This window comes from Rhamphochromis longiceps, linkage group LG4, assembly GCF_057381845.1.
Source record: "Rhamphochromis longiceps isolate RC_006_pf linkage group LG4, R_longiceps_female_GT1.1, whole genome shotgun sequence".
In the NCBI taxonomy this organism is placed as follows: Eukaryota; Metazoa; Chordata; class Actinopteri; order Cichliformes; family Cichlidae; genus Rhamphochromis; species Rhamphochromis longiceps.
The window spans coordinates 37,443,690-37,465,290 of NC_140560.1; the positions used below are offsets into that span (position 1 = coordinate 37,443,690).

Below are 21,601 nucleotides of genomic sequence, written 5' to 3' on the forward strand. Positions count from 1 at the left end.
GCAACACTGATCATTTTATTAAAGATGAAAGAATTTAGACAGTTTAACTCTCAGTGATGCTGCAGTGTTCGTTTGACTTTAGGACCCAGATTACTCCCAGATTTACGAGCACCTTAGTCCAACAAGTACGGCAATAACGACGGCCGCTTGCATGTTCTACAAAAAAAATCTGCTTTGTTGTGTATCTGACAGACGAAAGCTAAACCTGAAGTTGCAGCATTTTTACAAACCAGTTCTGGTTCATCCGTTTCACTCAACGATCCGCTTTCTCCTTCTCATTCTCCGTCGCCGCCATGCTTTTCGGCCGTTAGTTAGCGTATGAAAACAAAGGCACTGCGCATGCGCTTTTTACCCATATTCTATCGCCGTATTTCATTTTCTTATCATTGCCTAACACTGTAGCGGTATTACCGTGAACGGTATAATATGGCCGAGCCGTAGCCACGAGTGCAGAGAAAAAAGCATTCCCACGTTCATCTAAAGTGTGTAACAAAATCAGAACGCCATAAACTCTGATTTTAGTCACAGCAGGACAGAAACATGTTTAAACACGTCCCATGTTAACAGAAACAGGAGCTCTTTGACTTTGATGGTGCGACGGGTCGATGTTGGGATGCGTCTGACCTTAGATCAGTTTTACCTCGCCCCACTTACACGAGCAGCTCAGACATTTGATTCGTTTTCTGAGTGTCTGTTTTGAATAATCGGCTCCGGCGTACTTACTGTTCCTGTTGGTCTTCAGCTTGGACAGCAGCTTCTGGGTGGACAGCAGGTCTCCACTCTTCACCGCCTGCAGGAGGTCCTGCTCCTTCCCCATGCTCCCTCCTCCTCCTTAAAATCCAACCAGCTTCACAGTAAATCCCGCTGCCTCCTCAGGGCCTCATGCTGAGCACCGGAGACGTGCACCTGCCTCAGGTGAGACCTCCACTTCCTCCCTGTGACGCTCAGCTGACAGCCAGGAAGCAAAGTGAAGATAAAAACTCCTCGGTGAGGTTTCCTCTGAGCACCAGGAGAGATAAAAGGAGAGAAAGATCTCTGCAGCTTAGTTTCCCGCTCTCTTTATTTCAGGCAGTTGTTATTTCCAGGGTCGGTGGGGGGTGGGGGCTGTGTGGAAGCCTGAAACGAGAAAAACAGATCAGTTCATGCCTCAGAGGCGTCGCACAGGAAGCAGTGTGAAAACTCTGACAGCTGCACGACCGATCGATCTGAGCTCAGGCTACAGCGCTGCAGCTCTCAGGCCAAACACAGCACAGGTGCGCTCACGAGGGCGCCAGCATCAGGAGCGAGATGCTGGGAAGACCTGGTGACATCACCACACACTGCAGCGCTGCACCACTAACATGTGAACACACCTATCACTTTTACTGTGAACACACATTACACTGTTTATTAAGTGCACAAGGAAAACTTTGTCCCCGCTGTCCTTGATGTCCCCTCATTGATTGGTCAGACTGAGGGACAGTGCAGTCCATCATTATTGAGCTCGGACCCGGGGACGATGCTGGGGGTTACGGCTGTTTCACTGGTTTTTGTTGGTGGGCGGTCCCTGCGGTGCTCCTGAGCCTGTGCAGTGATTTGCTTTAACGCTGCTGCGGCCTCAGGGCATGAACACCATCAACACTACCCTGGCTGCGCGCGCACGTTCCTCCTCACATCATAAAGCGCACATGATGGAATCACTCACACTTTTGCAAAGAAACAGACCTCAGCCACTCCTGCAAACATCTGTTGTGAAACCAGAGCACGAGGACAACCTGCTTCTTCTTCTTCGCCACATCCAATCAGCTCCTCGTATCGCAGCATCCTCTCCTCTGAGGTCCTCCTTTTCCCTCCTCTGCACACGCTCAGACCGTCTCAGCCTCCCTGACTCTGAGCTGCCCCTCTGATGGCCTCATTTATGACCCTGTCCCTGCTGTCCAACATCTTCAGCTCGGCCTCCTCCGTCTCCAAACCATCTTTAAACCTTCTTTCCCCTCTTGCTCCTCCCCTTCTGTCCCTCCTCTCCACCTGCCTGCACCCTCCTCCGATGGCTGACCCCTGGTGTTTGAGCTCACCCAGGACCTCTGCTCCCTCCGTGTTCACCTTTCACCTGTCTCTCCCTCTCATTTGCACACATGTATTCTGTCATATGTCAGAAATAAACATTTCCTGAATCTTTTGCATCTGCAGCGCCGTGTCGTACAGCGGGACTTACCTGTCCAGGTAAGCTGCGAGCTCGGGCTGAGTGAGAGTTTAACCTGCTGCCACATGAGAGCTCGGTTTAATTACAGCTCAGCAAACACACGCACACACACACACACACACACACACACACACACGCACACAGACACACAGACACACGCACACACACACGCACACGCACACAGACACACACACACACACAGACACACACACACACAGACACACACACGCACACACACACACACGCACACACACGCACACAGACACACACACACGCACACACACACACACACACACACACACACACGCACACAGACACACACACACGCACGCACACACACACACACACACACACACACGCACACACACGCACACACAGACACACACACACGCACACACACACACACGCACACACACGCACACACACAGGCACACACACAGACACAGACACACACGCACACACACACACACAGACACACACACACACACACACAGACACACACACACACGCACACACACAGACACACACACACACGCACACAGACACAGACACACACGCACACACACACACACAGACACACACACACGCACACACACACACACAGACACACACACACGCACACACACACACACGCACACACACAGACACACACACACACACACACAGACACAGACACACACGCACACACACACACACAGACACACACACACACACACACAGACACACACACACACGCACACACACAGACACACACACACACGCACACGCACACACAGACACACACACACACACGCACACACACACACACTCGCCGGCTGCCTCTGCTGTGTAAACACACCAAACTCATTTTTCACAAAGTCACCTGACTGCGAGTGTGTGACGAGTGGGCCGGCTCGCTGCTCCCCTCTGGGCACTCACTGTGGACGTGACTTCATCTGAGCTCTACTTAAACTCTTCCAGGCCAGTGGCCTCGCAGCCTCAGACACACGGGTGGAGGAGGAGGAGGAGGAGGAGGAGGCTGGCAGAGCGGGTCGGTCCCCGGCTCTGCCTGAAACACCAGCCTGGCCTCACAAACTCTGTTGCCACATAAACAGAAAGAGTGTTTTGGGGAGTGTTTGCAGCCAGTCCCGACACACCACTGAGCTCCCTGCTCCCCTCTTACATAACCAGGCTGCCACAGAGGAGCACAGGGCCTAAGCAGAGCTGTCATTCCCATTTACACCCATCACGTCCCCCCTTTGCGTTTGCTATCCTCGCTGCACTCATGACAAGAGCAACAACGCACATAAATTTCTCTGAGACACTGCGGGGACTCCACGGTGGAGCTAAATAAATCATTTTATTACCGCAAACACGAATCACTTGACAGTTATTAGTCTGAAGTCAAGCTGCGCTGCTGCAGGATCGACTGCTCGGAGCATTTAACACGCAGACTCCATTTAAAAGTGCTCTTTCTATAAAAGCATCATCATAAAGTACGCGGAACATATTCATGAGACGTCCCCTGATGTTCAACTCAGACACGAACATATTATCAACACTGCTCTGTAAGGTTTCACAAACTCACGATTTAGTAATAAAGCGAGCCCCGTTGTCCACATCTATCACCGACTTTGGAGCATTAAAGAGATCCCTGCTGATGTAAACACGAGCCGAACTGGAGACCAGTGTCCACACATTAGAAAGTTTCTATTAATATAACATTAACTCGGCAGATTAGCAATAAACTCGTGTAAATGTCCACAGCGTGACGGGGACTCGACGTGTGGCGAGGAGCTGGCATGTAAACACACCGCCGACCTTTGTACCCGACTTACCTAACGGGTCACTTTTACCGCATTTACAGCTTTAAAAGAAACATCGTTTCACGATAAGTGGACTCGAGACTTACCGCCTCTTCAGTAAACACGCAGAAACTTTTTAATCCCCGACATTTAACGGACACGGCGTCGGTGTTCAGGAAGATTCCAAAGTAGCGTTTATCCGCGCATTAGTATTCCAGGAAAATCCCGTTTCCACGCGTTTTTATAAACTTCCAAGAGCGTCAGATGAAAGTTTCACCCCCACGCAGGAAAACCCCCCCACAAGACTTTCATCCAGATTTCGGACTTTGGTACTTCACACGGCCCTCCGGCTGCCGTCGCTCATCTTGTCTTCCCTCCTCTCCCTGAATGCCACATTCTCTCCGCTGGATTCTCCCGAATCTCTCGACGGTGTCAAGTTTCCGTAAACGCAGCGCCAAACTTCCGCAAAAGATTTTCAAAATAAACCTGAAAATGGTTTTAAATTGTTAAATTATAATTTTAGGGGTTTTTTTTTTTTTTAGCTTTTTTTTTACATTTTGAATTATTGATGAGGTTTTGTGTATTTTCAGGTAGTTCAGGTAAAAAAAAAGTTTACCTATCTAAGATCTTTTTTTTATATTTATTTCTAGTTTTAGCTGCTTTGAGGTGGTAATTTCCCAATTTTGGGTATTATTATTATTATTATTAGTAGTAGTAGTAGTAGTAGTAGAATCATTATTAGTATTATTATACATTTTTAAATAGTTTTACTACTACTACTTTATTTATTGTTATGCAGAGCAAGAGTGATAATAGAAATCTGTAAGACTCATATTCTATTTTATTTCTCAGAGCTGTTCCACTTCATTTAAGCTATTTAACCTGTTTCGGCAGCTGATTCATGAGTTCACTCAGTCAAAGCCTGTATGGAATTTTGTGTATTTTCGGGTTCAGACTAAAAATTATTGAGTAATTAAATGTAGGCCTGTATTTGTCACAATCCCAACATTTCCCAACAGAAACGTTTATAACAGGACAAATTTTAATTTCAATGATCTGATTAAACTGCTGCCAGAACTGTCTTTCCAAGCCAAATGTTCAGCTTCCAGCTGATTCTTTGTGTTATTTCATAGGTATTCAGAGTTCAGACAAAAACAATCAATCTGAATACGTTCAAGAAAGTTATGTGAGGGATTATTCTGTTTTTTATGCTTTCCCATTAAAGATTAGCTAATGATAAAATTCTCAGCAGGTACATTTTTAAGCTTTAATATTCCTTATTGCAGCTGTAATATTAGACTTGGCTGCAGATTCATTATTGTGTTCAAAGTCCTGGACAAACACAGATTGACCCACAGAAAAGAAAAATATTACATATAAAGCTTGACTCTTTTATTTTGAAAACCAAAGTCATCTTTTTCCTGTTGGGTTCTGCCTCTGCTTCGGTACACTGAGGAAAACTTGAGACCCTCCTAGCGTTACTCCTCACTTCACAGAAACAGTGAAGGATTTAAGTCAAAGCCGTGTTTTGTGTTTGATCGTGTTATGAACTTCATCATCACTCCGTTACACAGTCCAGCATTTATTCTTCACTTTCATCTTTCCTTCACCCGCTCCACGTTTATATCTGACACTTAAATAGGAGGAGCTAAACAAGGCTGAAAATATTTATATAACTAATTAGAAAAAAAGTAAAATAGAAAAATGAAGCACCAAAAGCTGCAGTTCCTCTGACGCCCAGCAGAGGCAGCAGTGAGTCAGTTCCCATAGACTCCCATGTCAAAAGTTTACAGCAGAAACAAACACGTTATCCTCTGTAGATAATTAAAAATGATGACGTATTTATAACTCACCTGTTTAAATTGTATCAAAGTTTGTGTTTTTAGGGGCGTGGCCTCTATGACTGGCAGGTGGATGGCGGCACAGGCGGATGTAGCTGCCAGCTGTTTGCTAGCTTTACCTGAACTGGACCACTGGACCAGGAGTAGCAGCCTTTTGGAGCAACTTTAATGATCTGACCAATAATATGGCTCTTTGAGGTTACTATAGTAATGCATAGTGCAGTATGGCAGAAACCAACGTTCGCCTTCTTTATAGTTTTCCTCTGTGTGACAGAAATATTCTGTGTCTGCAGGAACCTGCAGTTCAGATGATTTCTGTAATCTCATAAAGGCATCAGCGTTTTTGTAAAGAGGAAAGATAAGATAAAGTTTTCTTAGTCCCATATGTGGGAAATTATTTTGTCGCAGCAGAAAATGGACAGTACAAGTTAAGTGCATCAAAAATTAAGACAAAAGCAATGGAATAGGATCAGATAAAATAGAATAAAATAGGACAGGTGAGACGAGATGAGAAATCATGGATCCTCCTTAATTTTTCACAATTTTCTTCTCTAAATATATTCTGGAGCAAAACAAAGAAAAACCTGAATGTGAAAGTTTTTGTTTCTCTTTAGGAAACACTAAAGCATAAAACAGTGAGAAGGTTTTAGGTCCCCACAAAAACCAGACCAGGAGCAGAGCCGCTTCTGCACCTCCCTCAGCTGTCTGCGCTCCTCTGGTACAGCATGATGATCCTCTGACGATAGCTCCTCCCACAGCTGGCCCTCCATCGGCGGGTCGTGGTTGGCGTAGAAGTTCAGAGGCCTCCAGACAGAGTCGTAGTAATGATCGGAGAATGAGGCATAGTTCCTTCCTTGTGAGGAAACCGAAGGCAGAAACCTGCAGGACAAACAGGAAGTCCCCCAGGTTTCAGTCTTTGACACCTGATGTGGGTTTGAACTTTTTAAAATAAGGTGCAGCATTCTTGAGGACGAGGAGGTAATGATCCCTAAACCCACTGAAACGATTTATGGACGTTTATTGAACATCAACGTGAAAGATGATTACATCATCAGAGAGTGGAAGTCCCACATCAGCATCAGAGCACCGGTGCTCAGCATGTACGTCTCACGAACCCTGACATCAGCCAGCCGAGGCGACGACAGGAAACTGAGAAAGAAGCGGAGATGTTATTTTAACCCGAGCGTCCCACCGGCCCGATTTCAGATGATTGATAATTCATCACAGGTGGTGCTTTACTTGTGTGTCACGTAGGAGATGAAGCCTGGGTGGAGGAACCTGAAGTTTTCAGCTGCTTGGTGGCCAAAATGCTCCCAGGGTCTGCAGGAAACAGCAGATCTGGTTTAGTGACAGCAGCACAACAAAAACTCAGTGAGAGCATCAGCTCTGCTCAGCACGGCCAGCATGAGCCAACGTCGCCACCTGCAGGTGACACACCGTCATGACAACTCCTTCACTCCTTCACAGGAATGACATCAGGAACATGTCTGATCACATCGTCACATCATCAGTGTGTCGCTGAGCCATGTGAACGCAAAGAGATGAAACTTTATTTTGAAGAGCCGAGCACAAGCACGACTGAAAAAAGTAATAAAATGACTGTTTCTGTTCCTCTGTCTGTAATCTGGACCGAAAACACCTGAAGCTTCACGGACCTGCAGAAGGACCCAGACCGGTCTTGTTGGTATACATGCATCAGTCTAATAAACTTAAACCTACACCATCCTCCCTGTTCTGCTATTCTAAACAGTACCTGGAAGCAGACTGCTTGGTCGAGTTAACCTCCTGAACTATCTACAACACACGGTGAAAACCTGAAATTAAGACAGAGAAGAGGTGAGACATGGTCATTACTGATTACTGATGACAGATTTAGATATATTTTCATAAACCATTCATTTGCCACATCAAAAATATTTTTTCTGACATGGCAACCTTTAAAAAGTGAAAGGAGACAGAAAGACAGCTGAGAAAGAATAAAACTTAACTGACTTTTTGATGGCATTTTACACACAGCACTGGTGCAGAATCTAGAAAGTGTGGGAAAATACTGGCATCATGTACAGTACTTACTGAAGAAATTATGATGGGACCTTAAAAAAATTACTATGTACAATAATGGATTTCTATGCATTGATGAAAACGTTTGTTGTAAGATTCAGATAATTATTTATTAAAAGCGAGACATTTTAAATGAGAATAAGAAAGTATTTCTTTGTGCCCACCTTTCCCTGTTAATGCCCTACATGCCCCCCTGGCAACACTTTGCTAGACCCGCCCCTGCACAGTTACCAGCTGTCAGCTACATAAAAAAGGATCCTGGTGTTATTTGTCTCTCAGAAACAGTTCATAACTTCAACTCATCCATGTCACCTAAAAGGTAAACCTGTTTCTCCATCACAGCTCTGATGGTTCAGTAAGGACATCTCCTGGTTTCATCTTCATGTTTCCCTCTCACCACATATCCAAACCGACATCATGACCAGCAGCTTTACAGCTGTGGCTCCAGCAAACATCAGCTGATACTAGAAATTAATATTAAATAAATTCTAACAACAGCTGATCAAGCTTAAACGTGCTGCTGTTGTTTAGCACGACATCCGCTGGTGTCACAGTCTGGCGAGGGCAGACTGTATGAATTGAGAAAAGGACCCAAAACGCAGACTCCAAGGAACAGGGAACAGAACTTGGAATGTTAACAAAAGGCGAGCCGTTTAATATGGCTGGTAGAAAAGGTACAAACAAAGGGCAAGGCAAACTGAAGCAAAATTAACACAAACCTAAACTGGGGAATCTAAACAAACAATAAGAAAAACCTAGACAAGAAACTTGGAAGCATGGCATCGGAAACATGGCGTGGACAACAGACGACCTGAACAATCACACACTGAAAACAGAGGACTTAAATACACAGGAGGTGATTAGGGGAAGTGGAGACACATGAGGAAACAGCTGACTAGGATAAACATAATGATGCACAGGCAAGAGTAAAACTAACCGCATGAGCACAGAACACAAGACCCCTTTTCAAAATAAAACAGGAAACATGCAGACTTAGACACGACAACCAGAACTTGACAACGTAAGACACAGACATGAAACGCATGAAGAGCAGGGGAGATTTAACATGGTTGGAAACGGAGGGGGAAATAATAAGAACTAGAAACACTTAGGCATGATAATACAAACTTGATAACATAAGACATGCAGCATGAAACACGAAGGGTGAGGGGAAGCTTAAATACAGGGGAAGAAAACACAAGGAGTCTAATAACCAAATGAACTTAGATAACCTAATGAACAAAATAAACTCAAACTTAAAACGCTGGGTCAAAAGACCCAGGACCATGACAGCTGGTTTCCTCTTTCTGGCGCAAAGTGAGCGATAAACAAACAAGAGAGCCGATCAGCTGATCATTGATCAGTTTCATGATTGAAGTAGAAACAGGAGAGAGAGGGGGGAGGATGAGAGGAGAAGAGGCAGCTGTGCAGCAAAGACAGAATAACTCCAGCTTTGTGTCTTTTTCATTGCAGCTGAAGTCCTGGACAAACTGTTCTTTTTCAGCTCAACATGACACGGGTAATATTTTCTCTGAATGCAGACGATTCAGTTTTTTACAGGACGGTTGGAAACTCTAATAATTAACCTTATGAATAAAATAAGATAAATAAAGTTCACTATCAGTAACATCACAGCACCCGCCCAGCTGTATATAAACTCCGTCATGCTAGCTCACGCAGTACGAGTTATTGTAACTGACTGTAAAAAGTCAGCACAACAAAAATAAACTCCACCTAAACCTGGTTTATATCTGACCAGAGAGACTGCAGGTCATAACTTCTTACCTGAAGTTCAGTTCACCGCCTCGGGTCTCTGCTCCTGCCTTTCCCTCATCCACCTGCCAGCGTGTTGCATCTGCTGCCTCCACCACTTGCTAATGTTACTGAATCTGTGGAAGCTCTGCCATAGCCACCACCAAACAACTGAGTTATTTTACACACCTCCCTTCATCTGGCCAATCCTCCACCTTTCACTGTTTACACCGTTACGGAAAAAACGGAAAAAAAAACCCCATCGGCCCATAAAAACGAAAAATCACCATCGGCCCACCGGGCCAGTCCAGCTATGCTCATATTTCGTATTTTAAATAGGTAACGGCGGTACATGTACTCCGTTACTCCCCAACACTGTAAGAGACTTTAGAGGAGAGCCTTTGTTTGGTGAAGTCACTCATGTCTTGCCACAGGCTGTTAATGAGTCTGTCTTCATGTTTGTGAGGATTCTGAATGTCAGCTGCTTCGAGGACCATTTTTATGCAGCAGAAAGATCAAACGAATATGAACTGCTTATATGTGCTGAAATTTCTGATTTTCCACTTTATATATATAACGACAAGCTTTGATACAAATAAGCTGTATTTGAACACAACCTGGATGGTATATTTGCCAAAATGTAAAAATGTTTTTCTGTTTGCATGCAACTGCACATTTGTTGAATGTTTACAATTTGTTGAAGATGACAACTGTTACCTTTGAAAGAATTGCATTCATGTATTTTCTGGACATGATTATTTCAGAGCATATTTATGATAACTGCACTATTTTTTGTTTTTCTATTCTATTCGGTAAGAGGAAAGGAGGGGGACTGGCAGTTTTTGTGAATGACAGATGGTGTAACCCTGGGCACATCACTGTAAAAGAGCAACTCTGCAGCAGAGACATTGAGCTGTTAGCCGTTAGCATGCGTCCGTACTACCTGCCCCGGGAGTTCTCGCATGTTATCGCGATAACAGCGTATGTCCCCCCCTCGGCCAACGCGGATGCAGCCTGTGACTCTCTCCACTCTGTGGTCAGCAGACTGCAAACACAATCTCCGAGAGCCCTTCTCATAATATCAGGGGACTTCAATCATGCCTCACTGGACTCCACACTGCCCACCTTCACCCAGTATGTGACCTGCCCAACCAGAGTCAATAAAACACTGGACTTACTGTATGCCAATGCAGAAGAGGCATACAGTTCATCACCTCTCCCTCCCCTGGGCAGATCTGATCACAACCTGGTGCACCTTGTCCCTGTGTATGAGCCCTTAGTGCGCAGGGAGCCACCAGCCACCCGCACAGTACAGAGATGGTCAGAGGAGAGCGAGGAGGCTCTTAAGGATTGTTTTGAGTCGACTGTGTGGGAGGTGATCTGTGACGACCATGGAGAGGACATCGACAGCCTTACTACATGCATTACTGACTATATAAACTTCTGTGTGGATAACACTGTACCTACCAGGACTGTACGGTGTTTCTCCAACAACAAACCTTGGATTACCCCAGAAATTAAAACCGTCCTCAAGCAGAAGAGGAGGGCCTTCAAATCCAGAGACAAAGAGGAGTTGAAAAGGGTGCAGAGAGAGCTGAGGGGACTGATAAGGAATGGGAAGGACAGCTACAGGCAGAAGATGGAGAACCAGCTTCAACAAAACAACGTTGGTGAAGTCTGGAGAGGCCTCAGAACCATCTCAGGCCACAAACAGCAGAACTCTCTGCCTGGGAGGGATGTGAGGTGGGCAAATGAACTGAATCATTTCTTCAACAGATTTGATTCAGCCATGAGGCAGTCTGCAACATCGGCTGCAGACTCACCCACCCCCACTGCTGCTGCTCCACCTCAGACACTTCACACCTCCTCTATTCACCCTGCTCACTCCCCCCCACCCCCAACAACAGCATCCAATACACACTCAACACAAGGCTCCAGCCTGTCTCTCAACCACCCAGGTTAGGAGGGAACTGAGGAGGATTAATGGCAAGAAGGCAGCGGGCCCAGATGGCATCAGCTCGAGGGTCGTCAGGTCCTGCGCGGACCAACTGTGTGGGGTGATGGAGCACCTCTTCAACCTGAGCCTGAGGTTGGGAAGAGTCCCACAGCTCTGGAAAACCTCCTGTGTTGTACCAGTGCCAAAGACTTCACGCCCCAAGGACCTCAACAGCTACAGGCCGGTGGCTCTGACATCCCACCTGATGAAGACCCTGGAGCGGTTGGTCCTGGCTCAGCTTCGGCGCCTAATAAGCTCATCACTGGACCCACTTCAGTTTGCCTACCAGCCTGGCATTGGAGCGGATGATGCCGTCATTCACCTCCTACATCGTTCCCTCGCTCACCTGGAGACCGCTGGAAGCACTGTGAGAATCATGTTCTTTGATTTCTCCAGTGCCTTCAACACTATTCTTCCCTCGGTTCTAAAGGACAAGCTGGTGAACTCTGGAGTGGACCATCACCTCACTACCTGGATCCTGGACTACCTCACCGACCGACCACAGTATGTGAGGACTCAGGGCTGTGTGTCGGACAGGGTCGTCTGCAGTACGGGGGCCCACAGGAAACGGTTCTGGCTCCGTTCCTCTTCACCATCTACACTGCAGACTTCTCCCACAACTCCACCCAGTGCTTCCTGCAGAAGTTCTCTGATGACTCTGCAATAGTCGGCCTCATCACTGATGGGGACGACAAGGAGTACAGAGGTCTGACCCAAGACTTTGTGGACTGGTGCCAGCAGAACTACCTCCAGATCAACGCCAGTAAAACCAAGGAACTGGTGGTAGACTTCCGCAGGCACAAGCATTCTCCACTGCAACCACTGAACATCCAGGGTATGGACATTGAGGCTGTGGACAGCTACAGGTACCTTGGTGTTCATCTGAACAATAGACTGGACTGGACTCATAACTCAGACGCCCTCTACAGGAAAGGGCAGAGCAGGTTGTACCTGCTGCGGAGACTCAGGTCGTTTGGAGTGGAGGGCCCACTCCTGAAGACCTTCTATGACTCTGTTGTGGCTTCTGCTATCTTTTATGGCGTGGTCTGCTGGGGCGGCAGCATCTCTGCTGGGGACAGGAAGAGACTGAACAGGGTGATCCGAAGGGCCAGCTCTGTTCTAGGATGCCCTCTGGACCCAGTGGAGGTGGTGAGTGACAGGAGAACGGCGGCTAAGCTGTCATCCCTGTTGGACAACATCTCCCACCCCATGCAGCAGACTGTGACAGCACTGAGCAGCTCCTTCAGTGGGAGACTGCGGCACCCACGGTGTGGGACGGAGAGATTTCGCAGGTCTTTCCTCCCCACTGCTGTCAGACTCCATAATAAAGACTTTAACTGATCAAGCACACACATCCATACATATGCAATAATACTAAGTGCAATAATCCTTTCTGTCATCGTTGTATTTTTACTCAGTTGTATATAGTATTTGTATTTGTATTCTATTTTTATCTTATTGTATATTTATTTTATTCTATTCTGTACAGTTGTGTACTGTATTTATTCTTATTGTATTCTAATTTTTGCCTCATAACTTTTGCACTGTCCACTTCCTGCTGTGACAAAACAAATTTCCCACGTGTGGGACTAATAAAGGTTATCTTATCTTATCTTATCTTATCTTATCTTATCTATTCTATTTTTGACATTTAACAATCTAGAGTTAGAAAGTTAGCCAGATATTAATTCTGTTTGATTCTGTCAAATAGAAATTGTTTTGGCATTTAGTAATACAGGGGTCCCTCATTTATCGCGGGAGTTCAATTCAATTCAATTTTATTGATATAGAGCCAAATCACAACAAAAGTCGCTTCATAGGTACAGAGACAAACCCAACAATCATATGACCCCCTGTGAGCAGCACTTTGGTGACAGCGGGAAGGAAAAACTCCCTTTTAACAGGAAGAAGGAAAGAAAAGAAAGAAAAGAAAGAGTTACGTTCTAAAGACAACCCGCGTTATAGCGAGGCACCACTGCACAGCCTTGGTTAACACTGAATTTATTTTAATTTAGAAGATTCTGAAAACTGTTGTTTATTCAGCTTGTAATAAATGATAATATGCCAACTGTACACATCTTTTTCTCCCGTTTAAAAAAAATGAAATGTACATATTTAACACATCATTAAAGAAGCAGACACATTAATTGTGTTCAAATTGACACATCTTGACACATTTTGCTTTTAGCATTTACAAATGGAAGTGAAATAAGTCTCAGCTATGTTGATCACAGAAGCTGATGTGGATCAGCCCTCATCGTGGCTGCAGACACTTCAGGTCACTTCACCCTTTGACCTCAGCCTGTGTCAGACGTTTCAAACCCAGACAGACCAGCAGGTGTAGTTTCTCCTGTGGCCGCCAGAGGGCAGACGTTCAGTAAACAGCTGCACTGCTCCTCAGAGTCCCACATCCTCAAACCAGGAGGCGGGCTCAGTGCTGGGGAGGAGCTGGACCATCAGAGAGGAGGGGGTTATCAGAAGTGAGGAGAGGAGCGCGCTCAGTCAGGACGGCTCACTGCTCCTCTGAGCATCACAGGAGTTCCTTCCTCCCTCCTCCTACCGAGGGTCTTTCATCCTGCAGCTTCAGCAGCTGCAGATAAACAGCTTCCCTGTGGGCATCAATGCAGAGTTTGTGATTCTGGTTTGACACACACAGTTAGGCTCTAAAGCAGCCCTCACTCAGTCTTCTTTGCTCTGCCTCAAACAGTCCGAACACAAAGTGCTGCATGCAGGTCATTTCTGTTCTGCTGCTCATTAAAGACTCAACAAACTGCTTTTTTACATGAAACATGTTTCAAACCAGAGCTTCCGACAGTGAAAGCCTCGTCAGCGTCAACCTGCATGTTCAGTGCGAGCAGCTGGGTGTTCTTAAAAGGAAAGAAAAAGTGTGCAGGAAATATTTGTGTTTGTTCTTGCATGTAGAGTTCGGTATGCTGATACACTTCTCTGAAAGCCCAAAGGCAAGCACAGACACGGCCTAAAAATATTTTTTTCTTGCAACGACTAAAGATTTTATCTGTAGGAGTAAAGAATCCTGCCATGCTCTGTGAACTGAAGAAACTGTTTTTCATCTGAATTTCAAGACAGAACTGAGACGTGTGGTTTGAATCAGCTGACTGTGTAACAGTCTGCAACAACACAGACACAAAATGCTTTTTTAATGTACACACACAAGGACAGTTCATGAAGCACGTATGGAATAATTTGCCTTCATGTACATAAATTGGAGTGCTTTTGATTTGATGGAGGACCAAAGATCACAGAGAATAAGTGGTGCTTTACTTTTACTGCAGGTTTCCAACCGTGTAAACAGAACATTTGCACAAAGACTGAAACCAGCAGCACTGACGGAACAATGTCGGCCTTTTGGGTCTTACATGGATGGTTATTAAAAGTGTTCTGCAGGACATGGTTGTCTTTGTTCTCACAGGTAGGTTTATTCAGTCACATGACTCTGACATGTTAACACACTTCCCTGGAAAAAGGGCAAAGACAAGTACAGACAGAGTAATTAAACTCACTTCAATACCACAGCTAAAGGTCAATTTATCTGCTGCAGCAAAACAAACACTGTGCCGTTTTTCATCTGAATTTCAGGGGAGAGCTGAGACGTTCTTCAGAATCATTTCAACACCTTTTTGATGTCTGTGTTCATTCATTTTACAGAACGTGTAAAAAGATAAGCTACATTCAATATTTGCGATATGAATAATCTGAGACTATAGCAAACAAAATAAGCATTTTAATCATTTAATCATCGTACAAAAGTACACGTCTGTTAGCAGAGCTGAGTGTGAAAAGTAATCTGCTGACATTCATGAGCTGTGGGCAGGTTCCTGCTACACACTGACGTGAATGTGATGAAGATATGAATTACAGTTGTGCAGCCTGGAAGTAATAAATGCATGAACTAGTTTTTCAGCATCACTCTGAGACAGGATATTTCTAACTTTAGAGATGTTGCACAAATGGAAGAAAGCAGTCTTACATATTTGTTTAATATGTGAGTTGAAGGACATGTCCTGGTCAAAAATGACTCCAAGGTTCCTCACAGTGTTACTGGAGGCCAAGGTAATGCCATCCAGAGTAAGAATCTGCTTAGAGACCATATTTCTAAGCTTTTCAGGGCCGAGTACAATAACCTCAGTTTGATCTGAATTAAGAAGCAGAAAGTTAGCGGCCATCCAGGTCTTTATGTCTTTAAGACATTCCTGCAGTTTAACTCATTGGTGTGTGTTATCTAGCACTGAAAGATAAAATAGAATGGACACCACAAGCTGGTTTCGTTAACATCTTTGTAAGACGGTTCAGCGTTCAAAAATAGTCTCGGGCGAAACTGTGTAGGTTATGCAGTAACCACAGCAGACACCGTTTTAGAAGTGAAACCTTTAGCTTCCTCTTTTTCAGCACAGAGTGCAGAACTAACGGCTGTCATATGTGCACGCTGCGCAAAGGTCAAGATATAAATATTTACACTGACAGTCAATATGCGTTGCACACCAAAAAAGATAATTCAGAAATTACTAAAGGCAATAACTTCGCAGGCCAAGCCGCGAAGAAGGCCGCACAGCACCCAATACATACTTTAATGTCTGAAACTTCACAGCTAATACCACTTGATGTACTTAAAGATGAACAGAAAGCCGCACCCATCGCAGAGCAAAAGAAGTGGCTGAAATGTGGGGCGCAGCTACAGGATGACTTAATGACTTGCAATGGCAAACCAATATTACCAAGATCCCTGCATGAGACAGTTGCATTATAGCTTAACGCATTTGTCAAGGGGTGGAATGATGAGTATCCTCCCCAAACACTTCTATACTCAAAATTTCGAAGCTTCAGCACAAGAGTTTATCAGAACATGCATGATTTGCCAGAAACATAATGCACAGGGAAACCTCAGGCCTAAAAGAGGCTTTTTCCCAACACCACCACACCCATTTCACACAATCCACATGGATTTTATTGAACTGAACGAATGTCAAGCATCAAAATAGGTTACATCGTCAAAATACATATTGACGATGTAACCTATAAAAATAAATCAGTATCGAGTGTCTCAGTGTTGATTATTCACCTGACTGTTTGTTAACTGTAAATCTCTGACACCACCTCTACTCTGCAGGGCACCGCATGATGCAGAAAACGGGACCCTGCACCATGTATGAAAAGCAATTTTTCAAAGAAAAACCACAAAATGTCACAGACTAGGAGCCATTCCCAGGCTGCCCTGGCACACAGTGTTCACCATTGCTGGGGGCATATGTGTCTTTTTTTCCTTTTAATACTTTATTGATCCTTGTGGGGAAATTCCTCGCCACCAATCCAGCGCCCGGGGAGCAGTGTGTAGGGACGGTACCTTGCTCAGGGTAGCCATTCAGTGGATTCGAACCCCCGACCTTGCCATTATGGGGCACTACTCTACCTCTAACTATCCTCCTTTATCTTTGTTAAACTGTACAGCCCAGGCACAAAACAGTGTGAAAAATCAAAAGTGACAACAGAGGCAGAGGGACCTGCTGAAATGCCTGAAATCCTCAGTAAATAAGGCGATGCTTCCCTGAGCACGCACCGTTATAAGTGATTTATCACCAAAAGTATTTTAAGTACAGACATGGAATCAGAATCAGGATGCTTCATTGATCGCAAAAACAATTATGTGGTCACAGCTGCTCCAAGACAATAAGAACTAAATGAAATAATACAAAATATTACAAAGTTACAAAATAGTGCGTCGAGCCACCTGGGGGGCTCTTCAACTGGTGGGGGAGATGGTCACATCTTGCAGGAGCTTTCTTCTCTTCAGGAACTCTCTGCAGGAGGGGGAGATACAGGAGAGGTGGAGGAAGATCTCAGCCTGGGCGTTTACTGTCTTATGTAGTCTGGAAGATGAGTGGATGGTGGGGTGGGTGCAGTTTTCTCTGTGGTGGGGTTGGGTGGACTGTCCCGGGCTCTGTGGGGCCGGGAGGCGCTGCTGCACTGGGCCCCGGTCTGGATGGGCCTGGGCCCCCTTTCCCTGGCGGGTCGCGGAGTGTGGGAGTGCCTACTGGGGTCAGCGGGGGAGCTGGCCCCAGGGAGGGGTTACCTGCCCCTCCCTTCCTTCCCTCCCCATCTCCATCTCCAAATTACCATCAGGGTGTACACCTCACCCCTGGCGTCGTTGCCCACCTCTCAATGTTAAATACACGTAGACATTGAGGGCTAGCAGGAGGGACCATGCACTTACCTGCTGCTCCTTGGCAGGTAGCTCCAAGCCCTCCTGGGTTTTAAATGCACCTTAGAACACATATGCATCAACATTACAATGAGCGGGTGGAGGGAGGTTTGGAGTCTTCTCTCACCCCCATTCTCTGTGACCTGCTGGAGCGGGGGGGCTAGGAGGAGGAGTTGGCCGTCCGACTGCGGTCTGGAGTGTGGGGCCTCCCTGCTACTGCGGAGTCGGGGTGGTCTGCCTCTCCCCACCGCAGGGAAAAGGGTAACAGCACCTGGGTCTGGGTGCAGTTCCCCCCTCCAGGGGCGGGGGCACCTAGACCCGGTTTGTAGAGTACGCTTGGGGAGTGTGATCGTGTGTACAACGTCTCTTTATGTCTGTCTCCACGTTGGTTGAGTGTGGAGTAAGTGCATATGAGAGCATGGGGGTGGGAATGGATGTCTGTGTCTGTGTGTGCCTGTATGTCTGTGTCTATATGTCAGGTTGGGTATCAGGCGCCACCTCTCTGGGGACATCTCAGGCCCTCCAAGGTTTGGAGGCCTATCTCCCCCCACCACCACTTCCCCTGCCAGTGGCGGACTCCCTCAGACATCGGTGCGTTGGTGGTTCTTTGTGTCTGGGGATGGGCGTCCGGGTACACACCGGCTCACTCCTTGGCGGCCGCTTATCGGGGCCTGGAGCCTGGGGCTCGCTCGGGCCACTTCGGGGGTGGGGTGCCCCCGGCCTCTCGGCCTGGGGCTCGGTCACTCAGGCACAGCTGGCGGCCGGCGGAGCTCACGGGCGCGTCACTGCAACTCCCCCTGGCTTCTGCTCCGCGGCTGCTGAGTGAGCCCTCATCTGGGACTCTCCTCAGCTCTTACTGGGACAGTGGCGCGGCTGCCCCTCTGTTGGTCTTCCTTGGTCTCTTGTGTTCTGGGGGCCTCTGGATGTCTGGAGTTTTGATCTCCTCCATACCCGCTTCACACCCTGGAGGACGGGGCTGTGGCCCCCCCACACTCCCTAGCAGATCGTTACATGGAGAAACCTTTGGAATACAAGCGCGCTGATCCACACAGGTATGCACACGGGTGTTCACTGCTCGTAGACCCAAATTACACCTTTCTTGGCTGCTACTTCGAAGCACATCTGTCCTGCGTGCTGCACAACAACATTGAATATTTAGTATTTACTGCTGTTTACACTTAGCTAGATTAATGCGATGGTGTTGTGTTTAGTATGTTGCTTTGTTTTTTTGCTTGTTTTCTATTCTTCTCTCAACAGGTGATCCAGGAGATTTTTATTTTTTTTCTCCCCCCCTTTCTCACTGTCCCTCTCCCCTTCTGTTTTTCCTTTCCTTCCTCTTTCTCTCTCCCTTTCCTATCCCTCACTCATGTCTGTCCCGTCTGTAACATCTGAAAATAAAATATAATAAATAATAAAAACAAAGATCGACCAAATGGACCAATACGGCAATGCCACGATGATCCATTTGGCAAAGTAAATCCATTGGGTATCCTTGTTGGTCTTCAGACAACAATTCTGATGGCTAAAGAACCAAATGGGACAGGCAAAAAAAAAAGAAAAAAAAAGTTACAAAATAGAAGAAAAAGCTCTAATATATACAAATAGCTAAATTATAAATATATAGAATTTTGCAGAGATTGACATTTTGCTCTAAACTGTAAAACTTTATTTATAATTTTCACTGTGGAGCCAATCCTCTGCAGATGATCTGTTAGCTGTTTGACAACTACTCTTTCAAGGTTGTTTGTCATGGGCCAGCAGACCAGTGCATTATTGGGACTTAAGCAAACTGTTTCTTAACAAGACTTTATCATACAGTGAAAAATATATACATAAGATGGTGAGATAGGTGAAGTCCAGTCTTTGATGGGGAACAGGGCTGAGTATCACTGATTTATACAACTGGGTCGTAGCTGTTTGGTGGTTGTTGAAATAGTTTTAAACTGAGATTCTGACGTTTCTGGCAAAATGGATTTATATTTAAAAATTGATTCAGGATTTAATGAATCGATATCGCATTACTCAAGCTAAAATTGATTGGAATTGGGAAATCAATTTTTTTAAACCAGAACTCGGGCACCACAATAGGCACTAACCACCTTGCAGCCACAACTCAGTGCAGCAGCTTCAGCAAAGGAGGTGCTGAATGGAAGTGGTGAACATGTGTCCCCAGCCTCCCTTGGACTGTTGTCGAAGCTCTGCCAGATGAGGGAGTTGAAGATCTTGTGGATGGTGGTGTCTGCGAGGTGTTCCCAATGCCCGTCTATATCTAGCCGGTACGCCTTAATCTCACGTACTGGATCAGGCTCCTTTACCACAGAGAGGTAACGTTCCATGTCAAAATCGCTACTCCAGGTAGCCGGGGGTCGGGCCACCAGGGTCTCCACAACTGCCACCCAGCACACATTGTATCCTACACCTACCACACCGCCTGCAGGTGGTGGGCCTAGAGGAGGGTGGGCCCATGTCCCTTTTTCGGGCTGTGCCCAGTTGGGCCCCGTGGACTAAGGCTTGGCCCCTAGGCACTTGCCCTTGGGCACCCTCCCCGGGTCTGGCTGCAGGGCAGAGCCTCAGTAACCCTATCCCGGGCAGGGTGAATTGTTGAAATGTTCTTTGGCTCTTCAGCTCATAGGGTTTGTTAATCGCTCAATGTTTGAGACCCTACCAGGAGGCAAGAGCGAGCCAAGCTAAGCTGAAGATGTTCAGAAGTTCACTGGGAGTGAGCAGCATGCACAGGATTAGAAATTAGTCCAGCAGGACAGCTCAGCGTCAGAGAAGCGAGGATAAGATGGTTTGCTCATGTGGAGAGGAGGAAGAGAGGATATACTGGACAGAGGATGATGAAGATGGAGCTTCTGGAGCAGATACTCACTGGCATTAACACAGCATTCTGACTCAGATTCACTTTCATTTTTATTTCTCACCTTTATAACTGCTTGTCATTGTCCTTGGGAGGCAACAGACAACATTCTTCAGCACATCTGTCATCACAACGATTCTCTGTACTTTTTACCACATGTGGCACTTTCAATTATTTAAAAAACTAAGACCACCCTTACTGCTTCCACAGGAATTAAAAGGGTAAGTATCAGCCAAGTGCTGCTAATTACATGCATGTCTTCACTGATCATCTGCAAATCTGAACACGTCTATAAAAGAACAAGTTTCATTCAGAATTACAGAATCTCCTCAGAAGTGGACACCAAAAAAGTAAATTCACCGAAAAAACAGACCATCCAAAATCACAAAATCAGTGTGACGCTCATTGTGTGTGTTAGATTGTAAACAGGCAAATATATGAAACTTGTGTTTGACAGATTTCAGGATTACTTTTTCAGATGAAAGTGTTTCAGCTTTAAGCTCCAAACAGAAGGCAATGGGATTAACTGGGATTTCTGTTAAGTTTTAGGCCAGTGATATGAAATTGGTGTACTAGGGTTACTTTTACTTTATTTATCTAATTTTATCTATTTACAACCCCAGGTTTCTCTTCAGCTCTGTAGCCAGGCTGACAAACAGTCAGAGCTCTGTTGAGCCAACCATCCCTTTAACGTTAACTAGTAATGACTTCATGAACTTCTTCACAATAAAATTTTACCCATTAGAGAAAAATTACCAGTAATCATCCCACAGATGTAATATTATCTACAGCTACTCTTAGTACCATTGATGTTAAGTTAGACTCTTTTTCTCCAATTGATCTTTCTGAGTTAACTTCAATAATTACTTCCTCCAAACCATCAACGTGTCTTTTAGACCCCATTCCTACAA

General features: G+C 45.7%; 2 protein-coding genes across 5 annotated transcripts in view; both read right to left on the bottom strand.

Annotated features, from left to right (window-relative positions):
* The window catches only part of caskin2b (CASK interacting protein 2b), a 61,312-nt gene extending 56,942 nt beyond the window's left edge, over window positions 1–4,370 (bottom strand). For 3 of the 4 annotated variants that reach the window (XM_085404891.1, XM_085404888.1, XM_085404890.1), the window contains exons 1-2: window positions 4,074–4,370; window positions 724–1,116 (exon numbers count right to left, since the gene is read on the bottom strand). In XM_085404891.1, the coding sequence (XP_085261017.1) occupies window positions 724–817 (94 nt within the window). In that variant the 5' untranslated portion in view covers window positions 818–1,116; window positions 4,074–4,370. Of the gene's footprint in view, window positions 1–723; window positions 1,117–3,044; window positions 3,259–4,073 lie in introns of all 4 variants that reach the window. The other variant, XM_085404889.1, reaches the window with a different exon arrangement.
* A 2,134-nt stretch (window positions 4,371–6,504) lies between these two features.
* st6galnac2 (ST6 (alpha-N-acetyl-neuraminyl-2,3-beta-galactosyl-1,3)-N-acetylgalactosaminide alpha-2,6-sialyltransferase 2) lies at window positions 6,505–20,166 on the bottom strand. The gene is given in 6 exon segments (XM_085405374.1): window positions 6,505–6,550; window positions 6,552–6,804; window positions 6,856–6,956; window positions 7,047–7,127; window positions 7,561–7,601; window positions 19,927–20,166. Coding segments are annotated over 6 exon segments (762 nt in total).
* Between the last annotated feature and the right edge of the window lie 1,435 nt (window positions 20,167–21,601).